Here is a 24,161-nt window from a genome sequence, read left to right on the forward strand (position 1 = left end):
ACCAGGTCATTTGATGTTGATCTTGCCAATCAAATTGCTGTTTCAGTTGTAATTTTATTGACTGAGGCGGGGGGGTGTTAGTGCACACAGGGGAAGGGGTTTTGTCTATATAAATACATTGTTTAGATTTATTTTCTGTATTGGTGATTTGAAAGCTAGTGGTGATGATGGGATGAGTAACCTCACTGTGAGTGTATGGTAGTCCATGCTTTGTGAGGAAAAATTAAACATGACAATTATTTGAGCAGCTGCTGAAAGGGTGAGGATATTTTTAAACCTCCCTCCCCTCCAGAACTAGGTTTTAACCAGAAGAAATGGGAAAATAAATCGATGCAAGTGTAGGTGGTTTAAGTGGAACTGCAATTTGCCTATGCTGTGCATTCAGCATGTACCACTTGGTGGTCTTTTGGGTTGTTTTTTTTTGCTTGTTTTTTTTTTTTTTTTTTAGATTATGGCTTCTCTTAGTCATGCAGCAGCAGTTTTCAGTGTGTGATTATGCCGTGTGGGAACATAAGAGGCAAACAATAAATGAGACTTTTAAAAAAAGCATTTTGTTTTCTGCCTTATTGAAACACCTTGTGAAATTGTGTTTTATTTTGAAAACTATTTTTAACGGGAAAATACCTGGAATTTGTAAAAGAAAATACTGGCGTTCAAAGTCTTTATTTTTAAAAGGCATTGGGAATAGGGCTTGCATGCTTTGAAGGGAATAAACAAATGCATTGGTTGGTGTTAGGAAATAATTACATTTAAAATGCAGCTATTACTGCAGATTTTACTCAGTTTTCACAACTGTTACACTGGGGTTTTTTTAAGAATTAAATACTATCTGTGAGTTAAGTCCATATTGATATTGCAGAGGTTCATATTTGCACTGTAAGTACTGAGCTCATGAAATGGCTGACTGGCAGCCCAGTATTAACAGCTAACTTTTGACGAGGCTAATTTTATTTCACCACTTACCTTGTCTTGCATGAAGTTTTAATATACCGTGATAGTTTGGTGTTGCCACTTGGAAGGCTGAAGGGCAATTCTAAACACATTTTGAACAGCTAGTTTCTGCCTCAGAAAATACTCTGTGTGTATAAAACTGACAAGCTGGTAAAACTAACTACTGTGGCGTTCTTAAGCAGTCCTGTCATCCTATAGCAGTTTGTATCCAGAGGAAAGAAGCATTGCAGCAATGAAGACAGTGACAGGTGGTGGATGACAACGTGGATGAGAGGCCTTGTCTCTGCACCATGAAGGAAACGTCAGTAAGGTTTAAGCAGGTCTTCGTAGCAGGCATTCACAGAAAAGCTTACCTCCTAGGCATTTTGTTTTTAAACAAAGGGAAAAGAACAAATTTTAATGATTTTTCTCCACTTTTTTCCCCTGCTCTATTCGAGGTGGATTATTATGGGACAAATCGTTTTAGAGGTAATTATATTCATTTCTATTCTGGTTCAAAGTCCTCTTGTCAGAAGGATCCATTATTTTCATTCAATGTGGAAATCCAAGTGCGTTTTCTTTTTGGAAAGTTAGATCAACTCTTCAACCACAGTTACTACCCCTCGGTACAACTGTTTGTTTTGTGGACTTGCATACTCTGTCTAAAGAGAAAGAAAATAAGTTACAGTCAATGTTGGTGATCAGAGAATGTTTCTGAGTGTTGGGTACATCAATACCGAAGGCACCTTCTTTTGCTATTTTAATACTTAAGAGATGCTTGCAAAGCAGGAGGAGACAGTTGGGTATTGTTTGACTTTCAACATGTATGTTTGGCACTAGCTATTTGTCAGTGGTAGGAAGAAGAAGAAAAGTTGATTGAAATGCTGGACAGCCTTAACTGAGACAACAGAAGACATTTATTTCAGTGAGTATTGCCTAATTCTTCTACATGTGGGCATGAACTAGACAGAGAAAATTCTATGGTTGCCATCATACAGTTTAACATTGGTTAACCTGGAGTTCTGCAAGAGGAGAAGTTGCTAAGTGAGGTCATAATACTGATACAGAGCTTAAAATATTGAGGGGTGATAAATTTGATTTTTAAAAAAGTAGAAGGGATAGTACTGGAATAAAAAAAAATAAGGGAAGCTTGCTGGAATGCTGAGGATATATTACAGAATATCAAACCAGGTTGTCCTGGGGGAATTTTTGTGGGAAATCTGGGGTTGATAAGCACTGCTGGGCTTCATGGTCATTGCATTTTGTACTACTTGGCCATTCTTTGAGGAAAACAATGCATCAGCACACAGTGTCTCTCTCGCAAATTCTTGGACTACTTAGTTTTTGAAAAGATGAAAACAAAAGTATTAACATATAGTTCTGAGTGAGGGCGAGGAAAGTATTTGGGGGAAGAATGACCAAAAAGCGAAGGAAGATGAGTAAAATAAAATGGATTAGAGGAATGCAAGGTGTCTGATGCACTGAGTGAATTGGTTGGGTCTTAACCACGGTAAACAGGTAAAAGTTCTTCTATGTGAGTGTTAAGGATACAGGTGCAAGCTTGGTGCAGAAGGGTTAGGGCTGTAAATCATGAGGCTTTTCAGTGGTCTGGGGAAAAGTTGTATAGTGAAACAAGACAATGAGCAAATGTGAAAGGTCGTTGAGTAAGAAGGGACAAAATGAGGAAATGCAAGCTTTACAAAGGTGTGTTTAGCAAAGGATGTTACAGGTTTCAAAATAACTCATAAAGGTATTAGCACTAAATGCCAGGAGGAGAGAGTCCTTGTATTTGGTGAAAAGGAGAGCTCTTGGAGATAACCTATTTGTGCTTTATGATCTGCTTTGAAGAATTACAGCATTCAATCAGTGTTAAAGATACCAGAGTGTAGAGAGAAGAGGTAAAATATAAGTAGAGTTCAAGACTAGATTAAAATAAGCAAAGAAGAGTCTAGAAACTGTTCAGACATGTCAGAGACTTAATGAATTATCTTCACGGTGCCTGTTGGCAGGTATGAGGCAACCTGAGCTGAGGGCTTCACTTGCGCTCAACAATTACTACTGATAAGTTGCTGCCTGCATGGAAGTGCCTGCACCACCATTTACGAAACCACATCCACAAAGGCTACTGGATTGTAGTGGGGTGTTCTGAATCATTCTGATAGTACCTGCACAGGAATTTGGAAGCCCCTCAAGTTTAATAAAAACAAGCAATCCAGGGAGTTGGCAATTTTTGAAGGACAGCTTGCTAGTTTACTAGCAATTACTATTTAATAATATGATGGACTATGGATTGCTGCAGCTCTGTAGCCTTAGTGCTGGCAGCCTGATAGGAAGTGAGATATCAGGTGTTTATGACTTCAGGTGTGTGAGGAAACTCATCCAAGTTACATCGCTGCCTGCCTTCTATTAAAGCCAAAGATGGTAGGGCCAAAGTCAAGTAAGTTAGGACAATGTGCTGGAATGTAGTTAGCAAAGCTAGGGAGTTTTACTAGTAATAGCTTTGAGGATTCTTTGTAAAGGACTGAAGGAAAATTTCTGTGTCACTTCTGAAAGCCTCATTGGAAAGGGGGGTGGTGCCCACTGGAATGCTGTAGGCAATAAAGACCTAGCCTTATTTGTTGATTTAAAGTACATCTTCACTTTAGCCAGCTGGTAAATAGCATTACCCTCACTATTCAGACACCATACAAACCACTGTTCAAATGGACAAATTAGAAGAAAATAATGAAAGTTTTGAAGCCTGGTTGTCATGATGAATGAAGAAAGACTGGAAGAACCAGTTGCTTTTGATAGCGTGCAAGTGTGTAAGATACTGTAAACAGAAAAGGAGTAAGGATAAATAATGGATTTTAAGTGCAGTATGAACAGGCTATTAAAAAAGCTCTTTAAAATTAAGGATAATTAAACATTATAATAGACTGTATAAGGATACTACAGAATATCGGTTGAATATATTTTGCACAGAACATTGGAACTGTCATAGCTAATCCTGTGCTGAAGCAGAGAGGAGGGCTAGTAAGCTGTTGAGACTTTCCAGCCCTGCTGATCTTCATGATTCGGTGTAATTGGATTTTTACATAGGTGTAGGCCAGACTTATAAAATATGTATTCACACTGTATTATGATCATTGATATTTGAAAATTATAATGGAAAATGCTTTCTCACTTTAGGTTATTTTCAAAGTATGAACAGCAACCTAGCAAAACTGGTGTGTGCAGAAATTATCAGTCTCAGTAAAAGTGGTAACTTCTGGTCTTAAAATACAGCTAGGAGTGCATACAGGGTTATCTCTAGTCTCAGCACTGGCATAGAGCATTTCTAGTTTCAAAACAGCATACTTTGCATGAGAGGAAATTAGTTTTTAATGGACCAAATTTAATGCTTATCTTTATATGCCAATTCTAGTCCTTGGCCTGTTGTGGTTTATAGTTAGCAAATTTGATTCAATTGAAAAGCAGGCATACCTGGCTATTTTCATCAGTTGATATGTTAAATTTGTCTCTTGGTTGTGGTATGGGAGGAAATATGCTCTTGAAACTGCAGTACCTATGGGTAGAAAATGAGATTGTAAAGATTCTGGGGTTGTATGAGAGTGAACATTTATTGTTGTATCATAAGAATATTTTTTCTTTCAAGATTGGATAGATACTGCTCTACAAATCACTAAATTAGAAGTAAAATATTTTGCATGCAAAATAGTGGGTAACTATTATTACGCTTATCACTTGGGTAACTAAATTCCATTTTGTGATGAGAGTCCCAGTAAGTACTTTATCAAACAATGACTTTCAATAACTCACATGACATAACTTTCTTCCACCCCTAAGTGAGAAGTTTTATCAAAATCATGACATGTTCATTGGTTCTGATTCCCTCTTGTCTGGTAGTGTATGAAGCCAATGGCTTCAAAGTGATGTGGATATTAAATGCTTAAAAGAACAGAAATGTTTTTGCAGGGTCTGGTGGAGTCAGTTGCTTGCTAACTTTAACATCCTTTCCCCCTTTTTCACTTGTAGTGATTTTGCATGACAAAGTGCCATCTGTAACAATACTGGTAATTACACTTTGTGACATTGATAAATAGATTATTTAAGATTGTAGGTAGGAAGGTAGGAGAGACAGGTAAGGTTGATTTACCTTTTGAAAAGACAATACTGGAGCAGTGTCACTGAGATTGTTCCAAGTGCTATCAGAAATAAAACCACAAAAATAAAGTAATCTTTCCCTTGACCTGAAACATCCAAGAGAGAGAAATACCTTAGCATGCCAAAAAGATACCTTCGTGACTGTCAGTGATGAATGCAAATTTCACCTATTTTTTTTTTAATAATCTGAAGGACTTCAATTTGACTTCTTACAGAACCTTGTCAAAAAGTTCAGGTACACTTGATGCATTTGAAACCATTTCAAACATTTAAACTGTAGAGAAATAATTGCAGGGGGGGGAAAATCCAAAGAAGAAACAGTCACAGAACGAATAACAGAACAAAAGTTGTCAAACTGTAAAAAAAGAATTGAAAAAGGGTGAGAAGGAAGATGTGGAAGGAAGGGAGTGATATTCATGGCAAAAATTTAGAGAACTAAAAGGTAGCCTCAGCTCTTCAGACCTAAGACAAGACTGGATCTCTCTCAGCCTCTTCCTGGAGCCCTGGCATCTAAGTAACTGCTGCCCTCACAATCCCAACTAATCAAAGGCTGGTGTCAGCCTCCATTGCCATAGTGCTGGAGCTTCTCCTCCACATTAATAATTTCCACTTGGTTCCTTCCATGTCCTTGGGTGAAAATTAAGATTTTATTCGTATCTGTGATTGTGAGGGAAAAGGGAAGGCAAACATGGTAATAGTGAAAAAAATTATATTAAAATAGTATTTCACAGTCTTACCAAACTCGATGGGTTCAGTCCATTCCCCCCAGTTTGAGCTTATGAGACAACTTTTTCCACGTGCTCTCATTTTCAGAATGTATTTTTTTTTCTCATTGTAATTTTGAAATTCGTATCTGTTGCTCCTTACCTAAAATCAAAGCAATCAGACTGTGCATTTCACCTGATAGGCAAATGTTAATAAAATTTGTGGTTTAATTTCCTTTTGCAGTTTCTATAAAAAAACAATTTGTATGATTTTTTAGAGATGTACTAGTATAAATGTTCTTCTCCCCACCTTTAAAATTGTGATGAATGAATTCATCCTGCTACTGAATCTTTATGGTTTTTGAGCTTTAAAGTTGAACTTTGAAGTTTATTGGATCTTTAATCTATTTTATTGTGCTTTAAGGACATTTTTTTCTCTTGTCCTTGTTTATGAATCCTAACAATACCAAGACAGAAAGCTGAAACTGGAGAAGTACTCTGTAAATTCACCTTGCAACCTTTACAGGAATTAATCATGCAAATATTCCCTGGATGGTGCCTGTCTTTGCTAAACAGACAGTATTTCTGAGACAATCCAGTAACAGATATGCTACCATCTAGCCTCGTGATACTTTATACAAGGTCTGGAATCTGCCAAGCTTAAGATGCTTCCACAGCTGAGAGGACCACTCATTTGTCAGCGGAAGACTGACTGTGTGTTACCTTCCACCGGTTTTGAAGATTTCTGCATTCCCTCTGCCTCGCTGTCCTGAACTATGGTGGTATTTTTGCACCAACAGATATGAGAAAAAGAATATTTCCGATTTTTATTAAGCAAAATGTCACCCGTCTTAAGCAAAATCTATTTGTGCAATAAATGGAAAGTACGAAGTTTTGCGAAATGCATGGAAAATTCTATCTAGTGTAAGCTACCCTATCCAAAAGGGGTGTATTAAGTTTACATATGAAGATACCACAGGAACGTATTTTCCTGAATTTTCATTGCCATATTGATACAAAACCTATAGTTCTAGAAGTAAGTATCTTTTATATAATGGTACTTATATGTTTAAGTGGGCACAAATTTTTATATGAGAATGCTTACTCTTACAGGAGGATCCTTTTCCTCTTCTTTGGGCTCATCCTGCAAACCAAAGACAAATCTTCATTTTTATTATTTTCTTGTCAAATAGTCAAATATTTCTCCCTCTTTTGTTCTTATTTTCTTGCTTCTAAAGATCATAAGTAGTTTTAAACTGAAAAATAAATTGGATATTCTGCTCCAGTAATACCCCAGTATGTAGCACTCGGAATTTTGGCTTCTTCCATTTCATTTTAGAGAAGAAAAGCCATATATTTTATTTATTCGTGGTTTGAGAAGCTGTATTTGCTTCTTAAGATCCTATTTACATTGTGCGTTCTCATCCAGCAAATGCATATCCAGATTATGCAAGCAGTCAAATAATCCTCCAAACGCAGCAGATCTGGAAGCTGTGAATTCACAATAGTTTGATAACATGGGGCAGCAAATTAACGTGAAGAGCAAATTTACCTGCTTCCAGTCAAAGTCTCTGTTAGACATCTGAGTGATCCATACATGGGGGCTTTTCCCAGAATACTGCAACAATCTACCTACACATTCCCATACAATCAATGTTTAATTAAGTAGAATCAAACATTGACCTGGGTCAAAGAATCTGTCTATTTTGAAGAAAGGATAGGTTCAAAAATGAGTGAACGAAATCAACAGCAGTGGTTTAAAAAAGCTGAGGTCCTTGAAACATCTATTACATGTAATGTCAGAAGGATAGCTGGCATTATGGAAAAGTCAGAAAGACGTCACTGGAAGGAATGCCTTATTTCAGAAAACACACCCACCGTGTACGTTGTGTTATAAAGTTGACTAGTATTTCCCCGTTACTCACTGTCAGCTGAGCTCTTTCAGCTTAGGACATGACGGAAGTCATCAGCCTGTGCTGGGGAGGGTGCAAGTAAGTTACTTAAACTTTAGGTGTTCGGTGCCATTTTAGCTGCCTCACATCTGATGGCCCCTCCTGAATGGTGTGAGTGATATCTGCCATCTCCATGTAGGTACCTCTGGTACCTTCAGTACCTATAGCACTTTAAGAGGAATGAGGCACCTACTGCTCAGCTGCATGGGGCCTTAGACACACATTGACTGTTATGGGATATCTGTGCTCCTTTGCAGACACCTGCATTAAGGTGTCTGTGAGGTGAATTTCACACTCAAATGTAGGAATCTCCTGAACACCACCCATTCTGACTGCAGCATGAGAAAGAAGAGGTAACATGTATTTGTTTGAAAGAAACGTTTTGATAATATTGCTTTAGTCATATGTTACAACTTATATCTTTATGTAAAACATTCTAGTATTTCACAGAAGACCTTGCTGTCAAATTATACCAGCCAGCTGGAAAGCTGCATGTGCTGCAATTGCTCCTTGAAATAGCTACCAAGGCAGATACTATTAATGCACGCAAGATACAAAATCCAGACAATCCAAACAGTTTGCAAGCTGCAGGCCTTGTTTTGAATGAACTACTGAGTTTTAAGGATTTATTGCAGTTGCATATTTATGTTTAACTCTTAGCTGATCTTTCCTGTAATGGTTTTGAGTTATAAATGCTTGAGAAATTGCCACTACGGTAAGCTTCTGAGCTGTGGCTGGGAAATGGGGTAGGTAGAGAGTACTAATTTGTCAAGCACAGACATCATCCACATGTGGAAATCATCTAATGGTAAAAGAGGTATCCCAGGGACGGGGAGGAAAAGCGCGATTTCTTGCCTCCTTGTCAAACTCCTGGGCTCAAAGAATTTTTCTGCGCTTTGTCCTCAGGGGTGTTGAAATCAGGTCATTTAGGCACTGAGATTTCTGAAGGAGGATTTGACACCCCAGCTTCTCTGCTCCGTCGTATGTGGTGGAAACCAGACATACCTTAGCTATGGTGCAGTACACTCTGTGCTGTCCTGCGCTTTTCCCATGGTCACTATGTTGCAGTTGGCAGTGCTCTACCTATAGCGTAGGAGAAATCCCAGCTCACTTTTGGTGCATACATGTTTACTCTAAGATAGCCATTTTAGGTTCCTCTCTTATAGCCAATGGAAAGAAAGAAGCGCTTTAGGGGCACAGTTTTTCTGTCATCTGCCTTGGAAGGAGAACGGTAACACCACACCTGACTACAGAGAGAGTGGACGGTAAGACACTGAAAAGCAAACTCATCCATTGTGGACGTCTACCCTGGGCCTGTGTGAACTTTCCCCTGTGTTGCTGGTATCTCATTTTTCAGAAGAGTGGCTTCTGAAAAATGTTTCCAAACGGAGGTTTTGGTGGACACTGTGTAGACAGACAGGCAGGGGCCAGGCTGGCTCAGCCAGGCTCCAGGGCAAGGATGGTGTCTGAGGGAAGGCTGCCAAAAGATGACAGACATTGGGAGAGGTGGTGGAGAAGAGAGATGGAGGCTGAGTGGAGCAAAACAGTCCCACGTGTTGAAATTGAGGGGCAGCTGTGAGCTTTCCAGCATCTGCAAAATGCAATCAGGGTGGCTGAAGCCCTGGGAAGCAGGGCAAGCATGAGGGGCCTGGCCCGGGCTGGAGGCTGCTACCAAGGCAGTGCCCTCATTGCAGATCTCGGGCTGCCATGGCACGATCATCTCCTGTGAGATTTGGTCATGCAGGAAAGCATCTCAGGTGCTCTCCCAGCCTTTGGACAGAGACCTCTCATAACATTCCCCTGCTCTCCTATGCTTTTCTGCTTTGCATCTCTGATGACTTTGAAATAAGGTCACAAGCGGTGGGATGTGAGATCAGCAGAGCTGGCACAGGAAAACACCACAGATTGTGAGGGAGAAGTTATTAAATAAAGGAAACAGAAGTTTGCACATTATGGATATGCATGTACGTAGATATGGTGCCAAATACAAACCAGTAATTTTTTTTACCTTAGTTTGTATGTGAATTTCATACTGAAAACACTTTACATTTTCCACATGACTTGTAAGGGGTGGTTGCCATGTAATTATGCAGCCCACTGAATCTGTAGTACAATTGGCAGTGACGTTTAATGGAGGAGTGAGTATTTCTGAAAAGAAATGAAATAAATAATGTAGACATGGTCATTAATCAGCTACAATTCATGCGTTCATAGCAAAATACATATGCATTTGAGGCAACAGACATACAGCTGTGTGCTACTGATGTTAACAAATGTTATCTGGTAAATAGGAATAAAATACAGTAGCAAAACTTGGGAACATATCACTTCAGTTGTTAGACATCTGAAGTAACTGAAGTTCATGTAAAAAAAGCATGAAGGATTTGGTGTAACTCAGTAGGACCATCAGCACAGTGCCATTTTCTTCTATGACTAAATTTCACATTGACAGTGCAAGCCTCCGTAGGAAAACAGATGGAAGTTTTGTGCGTGTGGTGTTATTCATGTAGAAAATGGAGTCATCTGAATTTGAGTGCATACAGTATAGTTGACGAGGTGTGACCTAAGTGTCTAACAATTGTGGTCAGTGGAGACCTCATCAGTGGTGCCCATGATGTCTGCAAAGCTGTTTGGTGCACCATGGAGCAGGGGTGCTTGTCTGAATAGCTCTGGGCTTTACAGCCTGCATCAGGTGCAGGCAGAAGTCAGTCTCATGTTGTACATTTCAGACCACACAGGACACCCAGGAGGACCCTGGCCTCTCACAGGTCCTGGGCCACATCTGCAAGCCTTGTGGACACCTCAAGTGTCTGAGGGTGTCTCAAATGGCACTAGAGGCATCTTTTTAGGCAACTGAATCTTGTTTCAGATCTCTACTGGAGCTTAAACACCTAGCTCACACATAGAGATCCACATATTTAATTAACACAGTCTTAATTTGCAAGTTGAACCCTCCCTCTGGTTTTAGGAGACGTAGCTATTGTGGCTCTCAGAGAGACAAGGAATTAAGGGATGGCAAAATAAGCCCATCAGAAAGGTGGCCTTGGAAGTCTAACCATTGCATTTCATCACTTGGATTCCATGGAAATACTCACACCACTTCTCAGCAATTACTGCAGGCTGCCTCTGCCTTTGCTTGCTTTAGTTAATTTTTGGAACTATAGTGTGTCAGCTCTCAGGAGCAAAGTCTGTCCTGCAGTGCAGGATCCTGCAGTGGCTACAGGCTTTGTTTTATTCTTCTTGTCTCTTCAGAGAATAATTCCACACTTCCTTATTTTATAAAACCGTAATAAAATAAGGAAGTGTTCACTTACCGATTTTATATAGTCGGATGTACTCATCATAGAACTGGATCAGGGAGTCCTTGCTAGACCCGTTCACCAGGAAATAAGCTTTATTAACATCTATCCTCACATTTTGGAATCTACATCCCGTGTTTCTGCCATTTTCATCTCTAATGTAAAGCTCACATTCCATTGCATCATCATACCTGTAGACAGCAAGGTATTTTAGTTAGACATGGGCAGCGTGACGTGTTGAATGAGAACTCAGACTTCCCTAGCTCAAGCAGATGTACTTACCTCGAGTTCTGCCAGTAGAGGAAGTACTGAGTGTCTTCTGGAGCATCCCTGCCTGCCTGCCACGTGCAGTTCATGAGGGAAACATTATAAATCACACAGGAGAAGTTTTCAATGGCTGACCCATTTATGCCTGCAAACACAGGAATGTCTGTGATGAGGAAAAATCATGTGACTCGATCCAGGCTGGAGGATCTTGGTACATGCTTAGATATGTTGGACACCTGCGACTGCAGCTGGTTATTGCTTGGGTTAGTGTGGTGGTTTGACCCTGGCTGGATGCCAAGTGCCCACCAAAGCCACTCTATCACTCCCCTCCTCAACCAGACAGGGGAGAGAATATATGATGAAAGGCTCGTGGGTCAAGATAAGGACAGGAAGATCACTCAGCAGTTACCATCACAGGAAAAACAGACTCAGCTTGGGAAAAATTGGTTTACATTATTACCATTCAAATCAGAAAATCACCATCTCCCCACCCATCCCTTCTTCCAAGGCTTAATTCCTGATTTCTTTACCTTCTCCCCCTTGGCATTGCAGGGGGACAGGGGTGGCGGTCAGTTCATCACATGCTCTTTCTGCCGCTTCTCCCTCCTCACACTTTTCTCCTGCTCCAGCCTGGGGTCCCTCCCACAAGAGACAGGTTTCCATGAACTTCTCCAATGTAAGTCCTTCCTATTGGCTGCGGTTCTTCACAAACTGCTCCAGCGTGGGTCCCTTCCACAGGGGTCGCATGTGCTGCCAGCAAACCTGCTGCAACACAGGCTTCCCACGGGGTCACAGCCTCCTTTGGGGGCATCCCCGCATCCCCTTGCTCCAGCATGGGGTTCTCCATGGGCTACAGGTGGGTATTTGCTCCACCATTAACCTCCATGGGCTGCAGGGGAATCTCTGCTCCAGTGCCTGGAGTACCTCCCCCCTCCTTCACTGGCCTCGGTGTCTGCAGGGTTGTTGCTCTCACACAGTCTCACTCATCTCTTCTGCTGGTGCAGATTTTTCCCCCCTCCCTTTCTAATATGCTATCCCAGAGGTGCTACCACTGTCATTGATGGCTCAGCTTTGGCCAGCGGCAGGTCTCTCTTAGAGCCGGCTAGCATTGGCTCAGTTGGACACGAGGGAAGCTTCTGGCATCTTCTTACAGAAGCCACCCCTGTAGCCCCACCACTATCAAAACCTTGCCATGCAAACCCACTACAGTTAGGCATGACAGCTGAGGGAATGCTGGACTCTCACCCTTTTTTGACTGCCTCTGAACTGTGAAACCTGGGAGCAGAGCATTCGCACAGGTAAAGGGAGGCACACTGCCTTTTAACACCATCCTTGGTGCTACAGAGAAAAGTTTTTCTCATTTTGCAGTTAATGCCCAGAAATCCACTCCTGAAGTGTTTACAAAAAGTATTTTAAAAGCAGGGACTTCTAAACTAAGGTTGGGCTTTTTTCTTCCTCCAATCAAATAGCCTCGTAGCTAGATCTTTCCACCCTGATGTGGGCAACAGCAATTTGATCTCTTCCTTTTCTGGACCACATTGAAACGGGAATCTTGTTTCTTTGGAAGCTCCCTCATGGCTGGGCTGTGCAGGCATGCTCAGCCTTCTTCTTTCTCCTTCAGCCAATTTTCTGCTTTTTTTCTGTGGTGTGCCCCAACCTCAGTGAAGGGGTGCAAACTTCCTCCAGCCCCCTCCAGCACCTGGTATAGAGGGCACACTTGTGGAAGCAGGGGGAATCTCGAGGGGAACCTGCATGCTTAGAAGCTAGGGCCAGTTGAGAGGAACACCAAAAGTTAGAGGTTTTAAGAGGCAGTGTGTCCTGGCTTACATTTTTGAGGGTCACCCTAAGAGTGTTTCCTCTGTCAGGTTCCCAGGAAGACATGAGTAGGAAGTATTTTCTCTGCTCAGATATGAGCAAGCTGCTAATCTCATCACCTCTGTCGAGCCTGAAGTACTCCAGTTAGACACAGCTGCAGGAGCACTGGTGACTGGGCAATTTTAGCGGAGAACTCTGAATTCAGAAGGAAGGGGAAAACAGGCTGTAAAGTCTTCAGGTTTGGAATTACAAACCTAGGATCTACCTAAATTCCACTTTGTTTAACTCTTACATGGGGCAGGCTCAGAATATCTTTCTAAACAGTTGCCTAGGCTCAATGGGTGCACAGCAGCTGAGGGAACCCACGCGTGCGTGTGTCTGTGCATGTGCATGCCAGGACCAGATCAGGAGACTGCTACATTCACACTGCCCCAGCTGCTTATCACCAGCATTTCCTTTCCTCTCCTCCTCCCGTGTTATGGGTTTCACTGATCTCCAGACTCTGCCTTTAGCTAACTCTGTGGTCTGGCTCCTGACAAACCCACCAACAGCACAGCAGGAAAACATTTAATCAGGAAATGGGTGCTAACATCTTTATTTGTAACAGCCTGAACAGTTATTTGAATCCACACTTAAACCATTGTAATTTAGTGCCATTTAGGAGCCCTAATATGAAAGCGAATAATGCAATTACTGATGCATTTGTAGTAATGCATCTCTTGCAGAATTGTAGATACGTTCATTACCAAGCAAATAATTTTAGCAGACCTACAAAAAATCATTTTAATAGAAAATAAAGCAGTTACATGCTGTGTAAGGAATTGTTTTCTAAGGCAATATTTACCTTTAAAAGACTGCAAATGGAGAAAACCTTACCCAGACCTTAGACATTACCTCCAGGGCTAAAGGTGCAGTGTTTTGAGATATTTGTGTTTGGTACTTCAATGATTAAAAATACTCCTTCATGCAGAGGCATGTATAGTTCCACTGGAAACCTGCATTTTGTACTGTTCACCTGAAAGAGAACATGTTGGTGTTTCAATTCTTTTGGTGATAGACGATGCCAACTGTAGAATTTAATCAAAGGATTAAGCAAAATAGAAGTCCTTGTCTGACCTCCCCAGGGGTCAGAAAGATGTCTATGGCATTATATTGATAATATTCCGTAAAGATGTGATGTGGTTTTGTAATGTATTTCTCATTAAGGCATCTGCTTTGCTAGGCTAAATAAGCCGTCTTTGTCTTTCTATCAAGCTTCCTACTTTTCCTTTTGAATAATGTGGGTTTATAACATAACCTGTGCTACAGGCATGACCCAATTTACTGGGAAACAAGTGAAGAACTCGAGATAATGAAAATCCATGACAGTGTTTGGGGAATTATTTTTTTATTTGAAGAGTCTCTTGCTCTGTCTCTAAAATTCTCTAGGAGTCTCACTTAGTCTCACAGCCCCTTTTTTTTCAGCAGCTACATCCCTATTTGTGATTCAGCATAGGTGCAGTTCAGGCTATTGCTTCCTTTCCAATTTGGTGCCAGGGCTTCAGTTCTGTGGTACGGATGGGGTTCTCTTCCTGCAGAAAATGCACCCTGGCGTTGGTGATGGCTTCCTATAGCCCCTGCCAGATCAAGCTGCAGACTGCAAACAATCACTGATCAGATTTTACCTGCAACCGATTCATTTTTTCAAACTAAGAGAAGTTGATAAAAGGTAAAGAAAAAGGTGCAATTATTTATCTCAACAAATCGCCAATTTACCTCTGGTGGTGTACCTTCCATATCCCTGTTCCTGATGGTACATTTGTACTTAGAGAAATTCTTGCTGCTTTCCCAGGACAGTTCCATTTTACTCCAGTCCATTTTCACGTTTGTGATAGGTGATTCTTGTGCCTCTGCTGAAAGTATTACAGAATAAGTTCAGTAAGGATATGCCATTGTTTTTGTTGAATGCAGAGGATAGTATCTGTCAGGCTTAAGATGACAATCGTCAAATTACTTGCAAATATCTCTGATAAATGAAGAATTAAACCCTGTTTCTCAGATTATATCTGTAAAAACATACTTACGCCCCATACAGTGGATGTCAGCATGCAAGGAATGAAATAGCATCATATACCACCAAATCATGCAGATGAGTTCAAGAGTATCAAACATCTTTTCTTCTCTGGAAAGAGGCTAGGAAACCTTCAGGGAAAAAGAAGGAAAAAAAAATTATGCCAGTGTACTTTTATTTCTGCAAAGCTTCATTTTTTTTTCATGGGAAGAGTCAAATATGATGTCTAATTCACCCCTAGAAAATATTCTTTAGAAAACACAAGCAGAGGTGTGCTTCAGCATGTCTGGCAGGCACCTCCTCTGTGAAAGAACTGAAAAGGCTCACTGTTGTCTGTTACAACACAGCGGTTTGAGAGAGAGAGGCCACAGACCCTCATTGTGATCCATTCACTGTATTTGGTGCAGAGACCATGACTTAGGCTTACTGGTTTTCCACATATCCTATCCTAACCATATCATCAGAAAGTCAGACTTTCTTGTTTCCTGATCCTGTGAACATCATGGCAGATTTTCCTACGCAGTGCTCCAGTTTCTGCTGCAAAGTGAGCATTTAGACTGACTTTCAACCATTTGCTGAAGGCACCTTCTGGGAAGTGGATGGTTTGGCTTTTGGTTGTGTCAGGGTGTGGATGACTCATTTCTCCATGAGTGCTCTCGCAAAGCCAGCATCACCACCAGGCCTGTTCAGAGCCTGTACCTGCTCCTGCCAGTATGTCTTAGGAGTGCATGGAAAACACCCACGAAATCTGAACTGTCCAAACAAAGCTGGAAGAGAAAGGTCTCAATCTCCATCAGGTCTTAGCAGGAATTATATGTTGATTTGCTTACCTTTTTTTGACTCTAGCCAATCTATAGTCTTGGATCAAAGTCTTTTGGGGCTGATTTCAAGTTTTCATGTAATAAGTCTTTAATGACCCTTAAAATACTGTTCAGAGCGATGCTCTGAATCGCTTCTCATTCTTTTCCTGGATGCAAAGGGTCAAAGCTGACTGTGTGACTGTTGGTTTTGTATACATTATCAATTTGAGTGGTATTTTCTATCGTCTTTTCTTCTTTTCTTTTCTGACCTCAGGTGAACTAAGAACAACTTTCCATTCAGAAAAGTACCTTAGGAGTTGGAATTTTGATAGGCCTTTCCAAAGGCCATTTGGCACTGAATAGCCCTGGATTCAACTGCTTTTCCATTATCCTGCATATCCCAAATAGCAGCACTTACCATAAACTTGCTGACACTTCTGTCAGTTCCTGATAAACCTGAATAATTTTTAATTTTTATATGTGATCCATCACTTTTCACCTCTTTTCATGGAAAACTGAATATGCTAAAGAATTCCAGATGTTAGGTGTAGTTTACTGTATCCCACTATTAAATAAGACACTTTTTTCTACACTTTCTTAGTTATTATTTGTTTTGAGTCCAGAAATAGTTGAATCTTGCTGTGGAAATTATTAAACTTTGAGGATGTCTGATTTGTAATCAAAATATGATGCTAGCTCATAGAACTATGTCCATCATAATTTTAAACTAATATAACTACCGTGATACACAATTGAACATGGGCTATAAAGTATACTTGAGAGGCTAGGAAAAAATGCTGAACCTGCTTAGAGCTATTTTAGAGAAGGTGATTCTCGAATCTTCATGCCCAGTTCATTTGAACAAAGATTCACATAACTACAGTCTACACCTCCATTCTTGGTATTTCTGGTCCTCTGCACCAACAACTTTTTTTTTTCTTCTGTAAGTTGTCAGCATTTTCTAGAACCTACTTCTGGTTTTGTGTGTTTTTCAGTCCAGTTTCCTGAAATGAGATGGTATATGCTAATGGTCCTTTTCATTGAGGAATGAGGAATGCTACAAAAGACAAGGTATCTTTCAATGTTATATTCGCTTGTTGACTGGCCTCTGTTTTGTCTTGATAATGAAACAGACCTGTGGACAGCCTGTGTGGGATGAGTTTTGGCATTAAGACATCTGAAATTATCTATATTTACATAAGCACAAGTTGTTTAAGCTCCTGTTATGGTCAATGGAAAGCTGGCTGAATTCCATTCGCTGCTTCTGGTACATAAATAATTTCTCACTACTTGTGTTAAAGTCTTTGACTATTCCTATATAGAAATCTTATTAATCTTCTTAGTATCTTCCTAATGTTTATATATTTGATTTTTTGTTTCCCTTTGTTGAGTTTCTTTGATTTGGAAGTCTTTGTCCTAAAGGCACTTTTTTAAAGCAGCAACTAAATCTTACACCTGGTCAGGTTTCTTTTGTCTACTTTTTTCTTTTCTTGTCTCACAGAGTGTGTAGCAATCTCATCTGTTGAAGCGGTGTCTAGACCATGTGAAGGAGGCTATGCCTCCCTCCCCAGGCTGTGTGAGTGTAGGAAAGAGGTGGCATTGCTGCCTGGTTCAACAAGGCAACTCATGGCTGTGCTGTAGCTTAAGAAACACTGCATTCTGGCTGGGCGGGGGTTAACTTTCCCCAGAGCAGCCCATATAGTGCTGTGCTTTGTATTTATAGTTAGAATAGTGTTGATAACACACCAGCATTTTAGCTATTGCTGAGCAGTGCTCGCACAGCATCAAAGGCTGTCTTTCCAATCCCCCATGCAAAGACCAGTAGGATGAAGGTGGGCACAGCTGGGGCAGCTGACACAAACTGACCAAAGGGATGTTGCGTGACCCAAACTGACCAAAGGGATGCTCCAGACCATATGAGGTCATGCTCAGCAATGCAAGCTGAATGCAATAAAAGCTAGGACCTCGAGAGAACTTTGAGACATGCAGAAAGATTACAGTTGCCAGCCAGTGGAGCGAATTGCTGCTTGGCTCCTCCGATGCTGGGATAGTGGGCCAACAGTCAGGAATTAGAAGATAGGGAAGCCCAAAACTAGTTAAATGGGGTGTTTTTTTCTTTTGGTATTACCTAGTAGTGTAACTTCCTAGTAGCAATTTTCTTGATTGCAGGTATCACTAAGGTTAATTCTGAGACTGTGAGATAAAATCTTACTAACTTACTAAAAAATCAGGAAAAAGAGAAACATGGTAATATTTTGTTACTTTTCTGTCCTTCTATACTAATTTTTATGGTCATTAACAGTGCTGATTTCAGACTGACTCCACTTGTGAAAGCAAAAACCAAGTCAGACTCTCTAAGCAAGCTGCAGTCTTGAATATTTCCAGGGGGCACCTCACATCTCATGGAAATTGGCTTGATGTGACCCATCTGTCATGGTCTCCAGGAATCAAGCCAGGATGGGACACCATGTTGGGACTGCAACGGAGGCAGACTCTTCACTGTAGTCTGATTCTTCTCTGCTTATCTTTTGTAACATCAATCTTTTCTTTGTAAATCATCATGCTACAGTAAGGATGTGGCCACAGCTGCTGGGAAGTGATACTGAAGAATCTTAAGTACAAACAGTATGGAGAACAGGCTGTGAAATGTTATGTGAGATACTGGTCTCAGCAGTTATTTCCACTTCCCATGATCTCAGAAATCTCCCCAGTAATGCACATAGGAACTTTGAGACTTGTCCTTCTAGCCTGCCCTTTTTCATACAAGCATATTTTCTCCATTTAGTGCCATCTGTTCAGTCACTCTCAACCTTTTCTCCTTCCTTTCCTCATCCTATATTCCCTTTTTAGGCATCTGTTTTCCTATCCTCTGGCAACTGTCTGCTCACCTTTCCTTTATAGTCTTTGCTTTATTCTTCTTGTCGTCTCTGACTGTCTGCTCTCATGACTCTGCTTTCAAAGTCTCCCTCAGGTTTTCTACACAGGACAGCAGCCCCATATTGCAAGGACTCTCCACGTTTTCTCATGGAAATGCTTGTCTAGGGCACCACTGAAGGAGCCATCTGCAGCCCTGCCTGCCCAGAGGAGTGCTTCACCACCATCGCCCCCAGGCTCTGGATATGTCATTGGGCTTGCAGTGGCATAGCTTAAGGCAAGGCTTGTAAGCATTCACTTTCCTCAAAAGAAATGACCCTTTCCATCGGCCACAGCACTAAGCGGGCTTGCTTCCCAAAGGATTTGTTTCACAGTTGACTGACTTTTAACACAAATTACACGAGAAAGGATTAGCGTTGTTTTGTGCTTATGTTCTCTGCATCCCCCCAGCTGAATGTACCAACACATAGCCAGGTCCCCTGGCTTTTCTCTGGCCTGCAGGCAATGTAAAAGATATAGGAGCTGTGGTGAGCCCTAAGCCATTTACCTGACTGATTCATACCTTCTGCCTGGTGGCCAAGCAAATGGCACCAGTGCCACATCTGTAGGAGCTTTTTGCGTCCAGGACCTTCACCCTCTCCCAGACTGGTCTTTTGCAGGCAGGTATGGTAAAAATCCCTCTGCTCAGAATAGACTTAAGTATTGAAGGTGTCAGAAGGAACACATACTTATGTCAAACCAGTTGGGAGTGTTATTAGGAGGATCAGACCAGAAGAAACATATTTATTCTTCTGTAAGTGGTGTTTCCTCATATTTCATTACTATGGGAGGTAATACAGAATCTGTTAGGATGAAAACCCCCATCCTTAACTCTAGGCTTGTTTCTGCTTTGCTTCTTTCCTTTTTCTCCCTTGGCCACCCTCATAAGTGTCTTGACCTCTCAGTGTGTGTGTCTACCCAGCTATGTAGGGGAAAGGCCCAGAGAGGACTCAAGAAACAAGTGGTTTCCCCACTTCTCAGTTCTTAGCTCACTCCCTAGCTCTCTCCACAGGTTCGCTATAAACCTAATCTACCCACCTAAGCTATGTGAGTACGAGCCTGCCAGTGGTACTTGGCCTTGCAGCTTTCTTTTATTTAGAGGTATGTGCATAGCCTATACGTTTAATTTTTTCACTAGCAAAATCTTATGAAGGAAAACATTGCTAAACTTATTACCTAATGTTACCAGATGTATAATGTGTCTTGCTTAGCAATAGTGATCCTATGCCTGGTAAGCTGGAGGTTAGCAAACATGAGTCCTTTTGGTCTTTTGTAGCAAGGCATGGTTAAACTCGATCTGCTCTAGAATGATTTCAGTATCGATGTGTCAGAAGGAAAATACAGTCACATTTAAAAGCTGTGATATGTCTGTAATAGTTTTCACAGTAAGCACTTCCAGTTCTTACCCTTTTGCCTGTACAGTCTATTGTCTTCACTCAGGCTGTGAGCACAGGAGATGCTGGTAGAAAATGTCATCTGAGGTTAAGGCTCCTTGGTTCTAATCCCCATCTTTGCTAGTGACTTTTTTCTCTTGGGGAGTCTGGGAGAGTTACTGCTGCACGACACACTTCCAGAAATGAAAATTTGAATTTTACTCCTAGGGTGATGTAAGGATAAACTGATGCCTATACATTGCAGACAACCTGATGCTTATACATTGTGGATGTGTGGAGAGTGCCATACACTTCCTAAGCCTATCAAGGAGGCATAGAAAAAAGGAATAAAAGCCTTACAATGCATACCAGGCAATGAAATATTACTTTCAAATTGCTGCCTAAATGCAACTTTCCTAGAACTAGTTCAGTCTTTGGATCAGTATTTTGATTTCTGCAGATGATACAAAACTGGGAGAAGTGGTTGATATACCAGTATTTCACTTTAGAGGGTCCTGGACAGGCTGGAGAAATGAGCTGACAAGAATGTCATGAAATTCAGCAAAGGGAAGTGCTGACTGCTGCACCTGGGGAGGATCTATGCCCGACACCAGCACGGGCTGAGGAAGCCCTGCTGGAAAGCAGCTTTGCAGAGAAGGCCCTGAGGATCGTGGTGGACAACAAACTGACCATGAGCCAGCAATGTGCCCTTGCAGAAAAGAACACCAAAGGCACGCTGGGCTGCATTAGGCAGAGGGTTCCAGCAGGTCAAGGGAGGTGATCCTGGAGTGCTGGTTCCAGCTCTGGGATCCTCAGTACAAGAAAGACAGAGCTACTGAAGAGAGTCTAGTAAAGAACCACAAAGATGATTAAGGGCTCTGACATATGAGGCTGAGAAAGCTGGGACTTTTCAGCCTGGAGAGATGAAGGCCTGGGGACGTCTTATCCATGTGTATAAATACCCTGCCGTGGGGAGTAAGGAAGATGGAGCCACTCTGCTCAGACATGCCCAGCGACTGCACAAGAAACAATGGGCAAATCCTGAATTAATGGCAATTCAACTTAAACACAAGAAAACACTTTTTACTGTAAGGATGGTCATCTGCTGGAACAGGTTTTCCAGGGATGTTGTGAAGTCTCCAGCATTGGAGTTATAGACTGCACAAAGCCCTGAGCAACCTGCTGTAGCTGATGCTGCTCTAAATCTCCAGAAGTGCCTTCCAGCCTCAACCATTCCAAGATGTTGGGATTTTTTCAATAGAAATCCACATGTTTCTGGTTAGATTCATTTATAGAAAGGGTGCAGAAAATAGCATTTCTTTCAGTTACTGCAAAAGAGCTGTCAGATAACAAAAGTCAAATAGCACAACAGATATCATAGCTATTTCAGAATCTTCCTTGAATCTTGGAAAACTCTTTAAAAGTTTTCTATATACACAGATATGGATTTTTAATCAAATAGGCTAAAGCGTCATCAACATTTTGTCTAGACCTTCTTAAGCAGGAGGCTAATCCAGATATTGTATGTATGCTCGTATAACTGTACCTAGCTTAATCCTTGGCAAGCATTTGTATTCTGCACAAGATTTTCTGTGGCACAAGAAAATCAATAGACAACATAGAGGGACATACCTCCTTGTGAAAAAAATCTCCTCTTCTATCTTGTTTGATTTTGGATCACAGCAGCAAGGGCACTTTAACTTTGTAGCTGTGGTTATGCAGGCATCAATAAGTCTTTTGCTCTGCCAGGCAACATTTTTTACTGCATGCTGGTATTAAATAGCAAATGCTGCAGTCAGAAAGCCACTCAGTTTAACATTTCCCTTACTGCTTTCAAAGTTCCTTAAATTTCCTAATTTGCAGATGCTGATGATTTCACATGAACTGATCACGCAACTAGCTCTTCCTTCCTGTTATATTAGAACTGAGCATTAATAGCCACAATATGCACACTCATTATACAAAAAGACAAAAATAGTCAGTAGTCAGACTGCATGAATACACTCACAGAAATACCTCTCTACAAATAAACACATTTTCATAAACAGTATGTTCTGGAAACAACAGCAGTATTGTGTGGCTAGTCCATGTCTGAAGTGCTTACAACATGGCCACTTATTTCTGTCAGGACCTGACTGGCTTTATACATCGTTTATGACCCCTGCAGCAGCCCAGGTTCTCTTTTGAGGAAGACCAGTCCTTAGCATGTATTTGCAAACTGTCTGGCGTATTTGTAAGCAAAGACATGACAAGGAAAATGTCAGATCCAAATTTCTGAACTTTCTCACTGCCCAGTTATGGGTTGATTTTGTTTGGTTCATCTTAGGCAACAATATCATGGATTAGGTGCAGAAATGTCAGAAAATTAAAATTAAAGGACATATCCAAAGCTTTTACTAAATTCACTAATGTCGAGTTTGCAAAAGACTTTGCAGTCATATAAATATGAGAGTCTAAGCCACAAAGTTTGCTTTAACTTCCAGCAGCTTTAGATGTGGCTCTGGGTCATGCTGAGCATTAGCCACTTCCCAGTTTGTTTTACATGATATCTGTCATGCAGATATGTAATCTTCATGTAAGAGATTCTTTTTATTTCTTGTTTTCAAACGCTTGTAGCAAGGGTGATTTGAATTACCCCCTACTTTCTACTCCCAACACACGCACGATAGCAGGATGGTGAGGAATCCCTGAATCCCTTAGGCTTCTTACCTGTGAGGCAGGATCCTTAGCAGTTAGTCTGTTAGCGGAAGAACTATTTTTAAGTCTGCTTTCTCTGAACCAAAATTGGGTGGGGGTTTTTTTGGGTTTGGTTTGTTGGTTTTTTGTTTTGCTAGTGTATGTACTCAGATTCACCAACAGCAAATCACTTCACAGACATTGCAAATTGTAGATGCCTTTGATTTTCAGTCCACGCTGCTCAGTCTTGCCCACCCTTACTTGGTGATTTCTGCCAGAAGAGCATGTTAATAATATATTTTCCATTTAAAAACCTTGAGGTTATGGATAAAAAATCTAGATAGGTGAGTCATACTGAAGACAAAGCATACGTGAGGCAGCAGCTCAGCTGCAGAATTTGGTGTCTGGAACGACCTACCTAGCACTGACTCAGTTCTTGCCAGCTTTTTTGGTACCTTGGGAACAGGACTGGCATGTCTCAAATCTTCCACTCACTAAAGGATTTGATTTGCTTACTTTATGTAGCCTAAAAAGAGCACAGTGATTACATATGTCAGTGTGGTTTTAAATGGCCTATTCATCAAATATGCTCTGCTTGTGTACCTCCAGCCACCACAGTGACTGCTTGCTACCAGCTTGCGTAACTTCTCCACGGCTCCATCCTCCTGTGCCACACATACTTATGATACAAAATGTGTGTCAGCATGCCTGATTAATTTTGATGAAGGGATTTGCACCTTGTTGTGATGGCATGTTTGGTAAGGTTCTGGATGACCTGATGGTGATCTTACAGTGTCATCTGACCAGTACCTTCAAGCTACCCAAACAGTGGCTGAAGTAGTTTTAACTGATCCATTTTAAACTCTAGTCTGGATTAATTCATCAAGGCTCTGTGTGCACCAGCTGATGCAGCCACTCTTCCCCTTTTCTCAGAGTCTGGCTGCCTGTGTTCCCTTGCTGGGTGATGTGGATGGTGCTGGCTGGGCAGGTTGGTCCTGCTGGCCCCACGGCTGCCCTCAGGTCCTGGGGACCAGCTTCCTTCAGGACATACGAAAACTTTTGTGTTTCCCTTGAAAAAGCCCCACCCTCTTCTGGGAGCAGGCATCTCAACAGCTTGTGAACTGCCACAGTCTACAGCCTGGTGTTTATGATAAGTCAGCAATGATTTCGGTTTTGTTTAATATGCCGTTCTGTGGTTTATTCCAGTTCGGTAGTGGCAATATGAGTGGCTGAGAC

At 41.3% G+C, this 24,161-nt stretch overlaps 1 protein-coding gene across 3 annotated transcripts; it reads right to left on the reverse strand.

The window, feature by feature from the left end:
• Window positions 1-1,241: 1,241 nt before the first annotated feature.
• Window positions 1,242-22,092, reverse strand: LOC101917188 (granulocyte-macrophage colony-stimulating factor receptor subunit alpha-like). 3 transcript variants are annotated; one of them, XM_027791950.2, is made up of 12 exons: window positions 21,882-22,092; window positions 15,177-15,294; window positions 14,869-15,002; window positions 14,008-14,128; window positions 11,314-11,443; window positions 11,047-11,222; window positions 9,741-9,880; window positions 6,886-6,924; window positions 5,814-5,943; window positions 5,069-5,162; window positions 4,396-4,477; window positions 1,242-1,592 (listed from the first exon to the last, which is right to left on the reverse strand). In XM_027791950.2, the coding sequence occupies exons 2-12, from the start codon at window positions 15,262-15,264 to the stop codon at window positions 1,521-1,523; spliced, it is 1,206 nt and encodes a 401-aa protein (XP_027647751.1). In that variant the 5' UTR covers window positions 15,265-15,294; window positions 21,882-22,092; the 3' UTR covers window positions 1,242-1,520. The 3 variants fall into 3 exon arrangements, with proteins under 3 accessions (XP_027647751.1, XP_027647693.1, XP_055657874.1); XM_027791892.2 differs by having other exon boundaries at window positions 14,869-15,005; window positions 21,882-22,090; XM_055801899.1 differs by lacking the exon at window positions 21,882-22,092 and having other exon boundaries at window positions 14,869-15,081.
• Between the last annotated feature and the right edge of the window lie 2,069 nt (window positions 22,093-24,161).

This window comes from Falco peregrinus, chromosome 4 (assembly GCF_023634155.1).
Source record: "Falco peregrinus isolate bFalPer1 chromosome 4, bFalPer1.pri, whole genome shotgun sequence".
Lineage (NCBI taxonomy): Eukaryota > Metazoa > Chordata > Aves > Falconiformes > Falconidae > Falco > Falco peregrinus.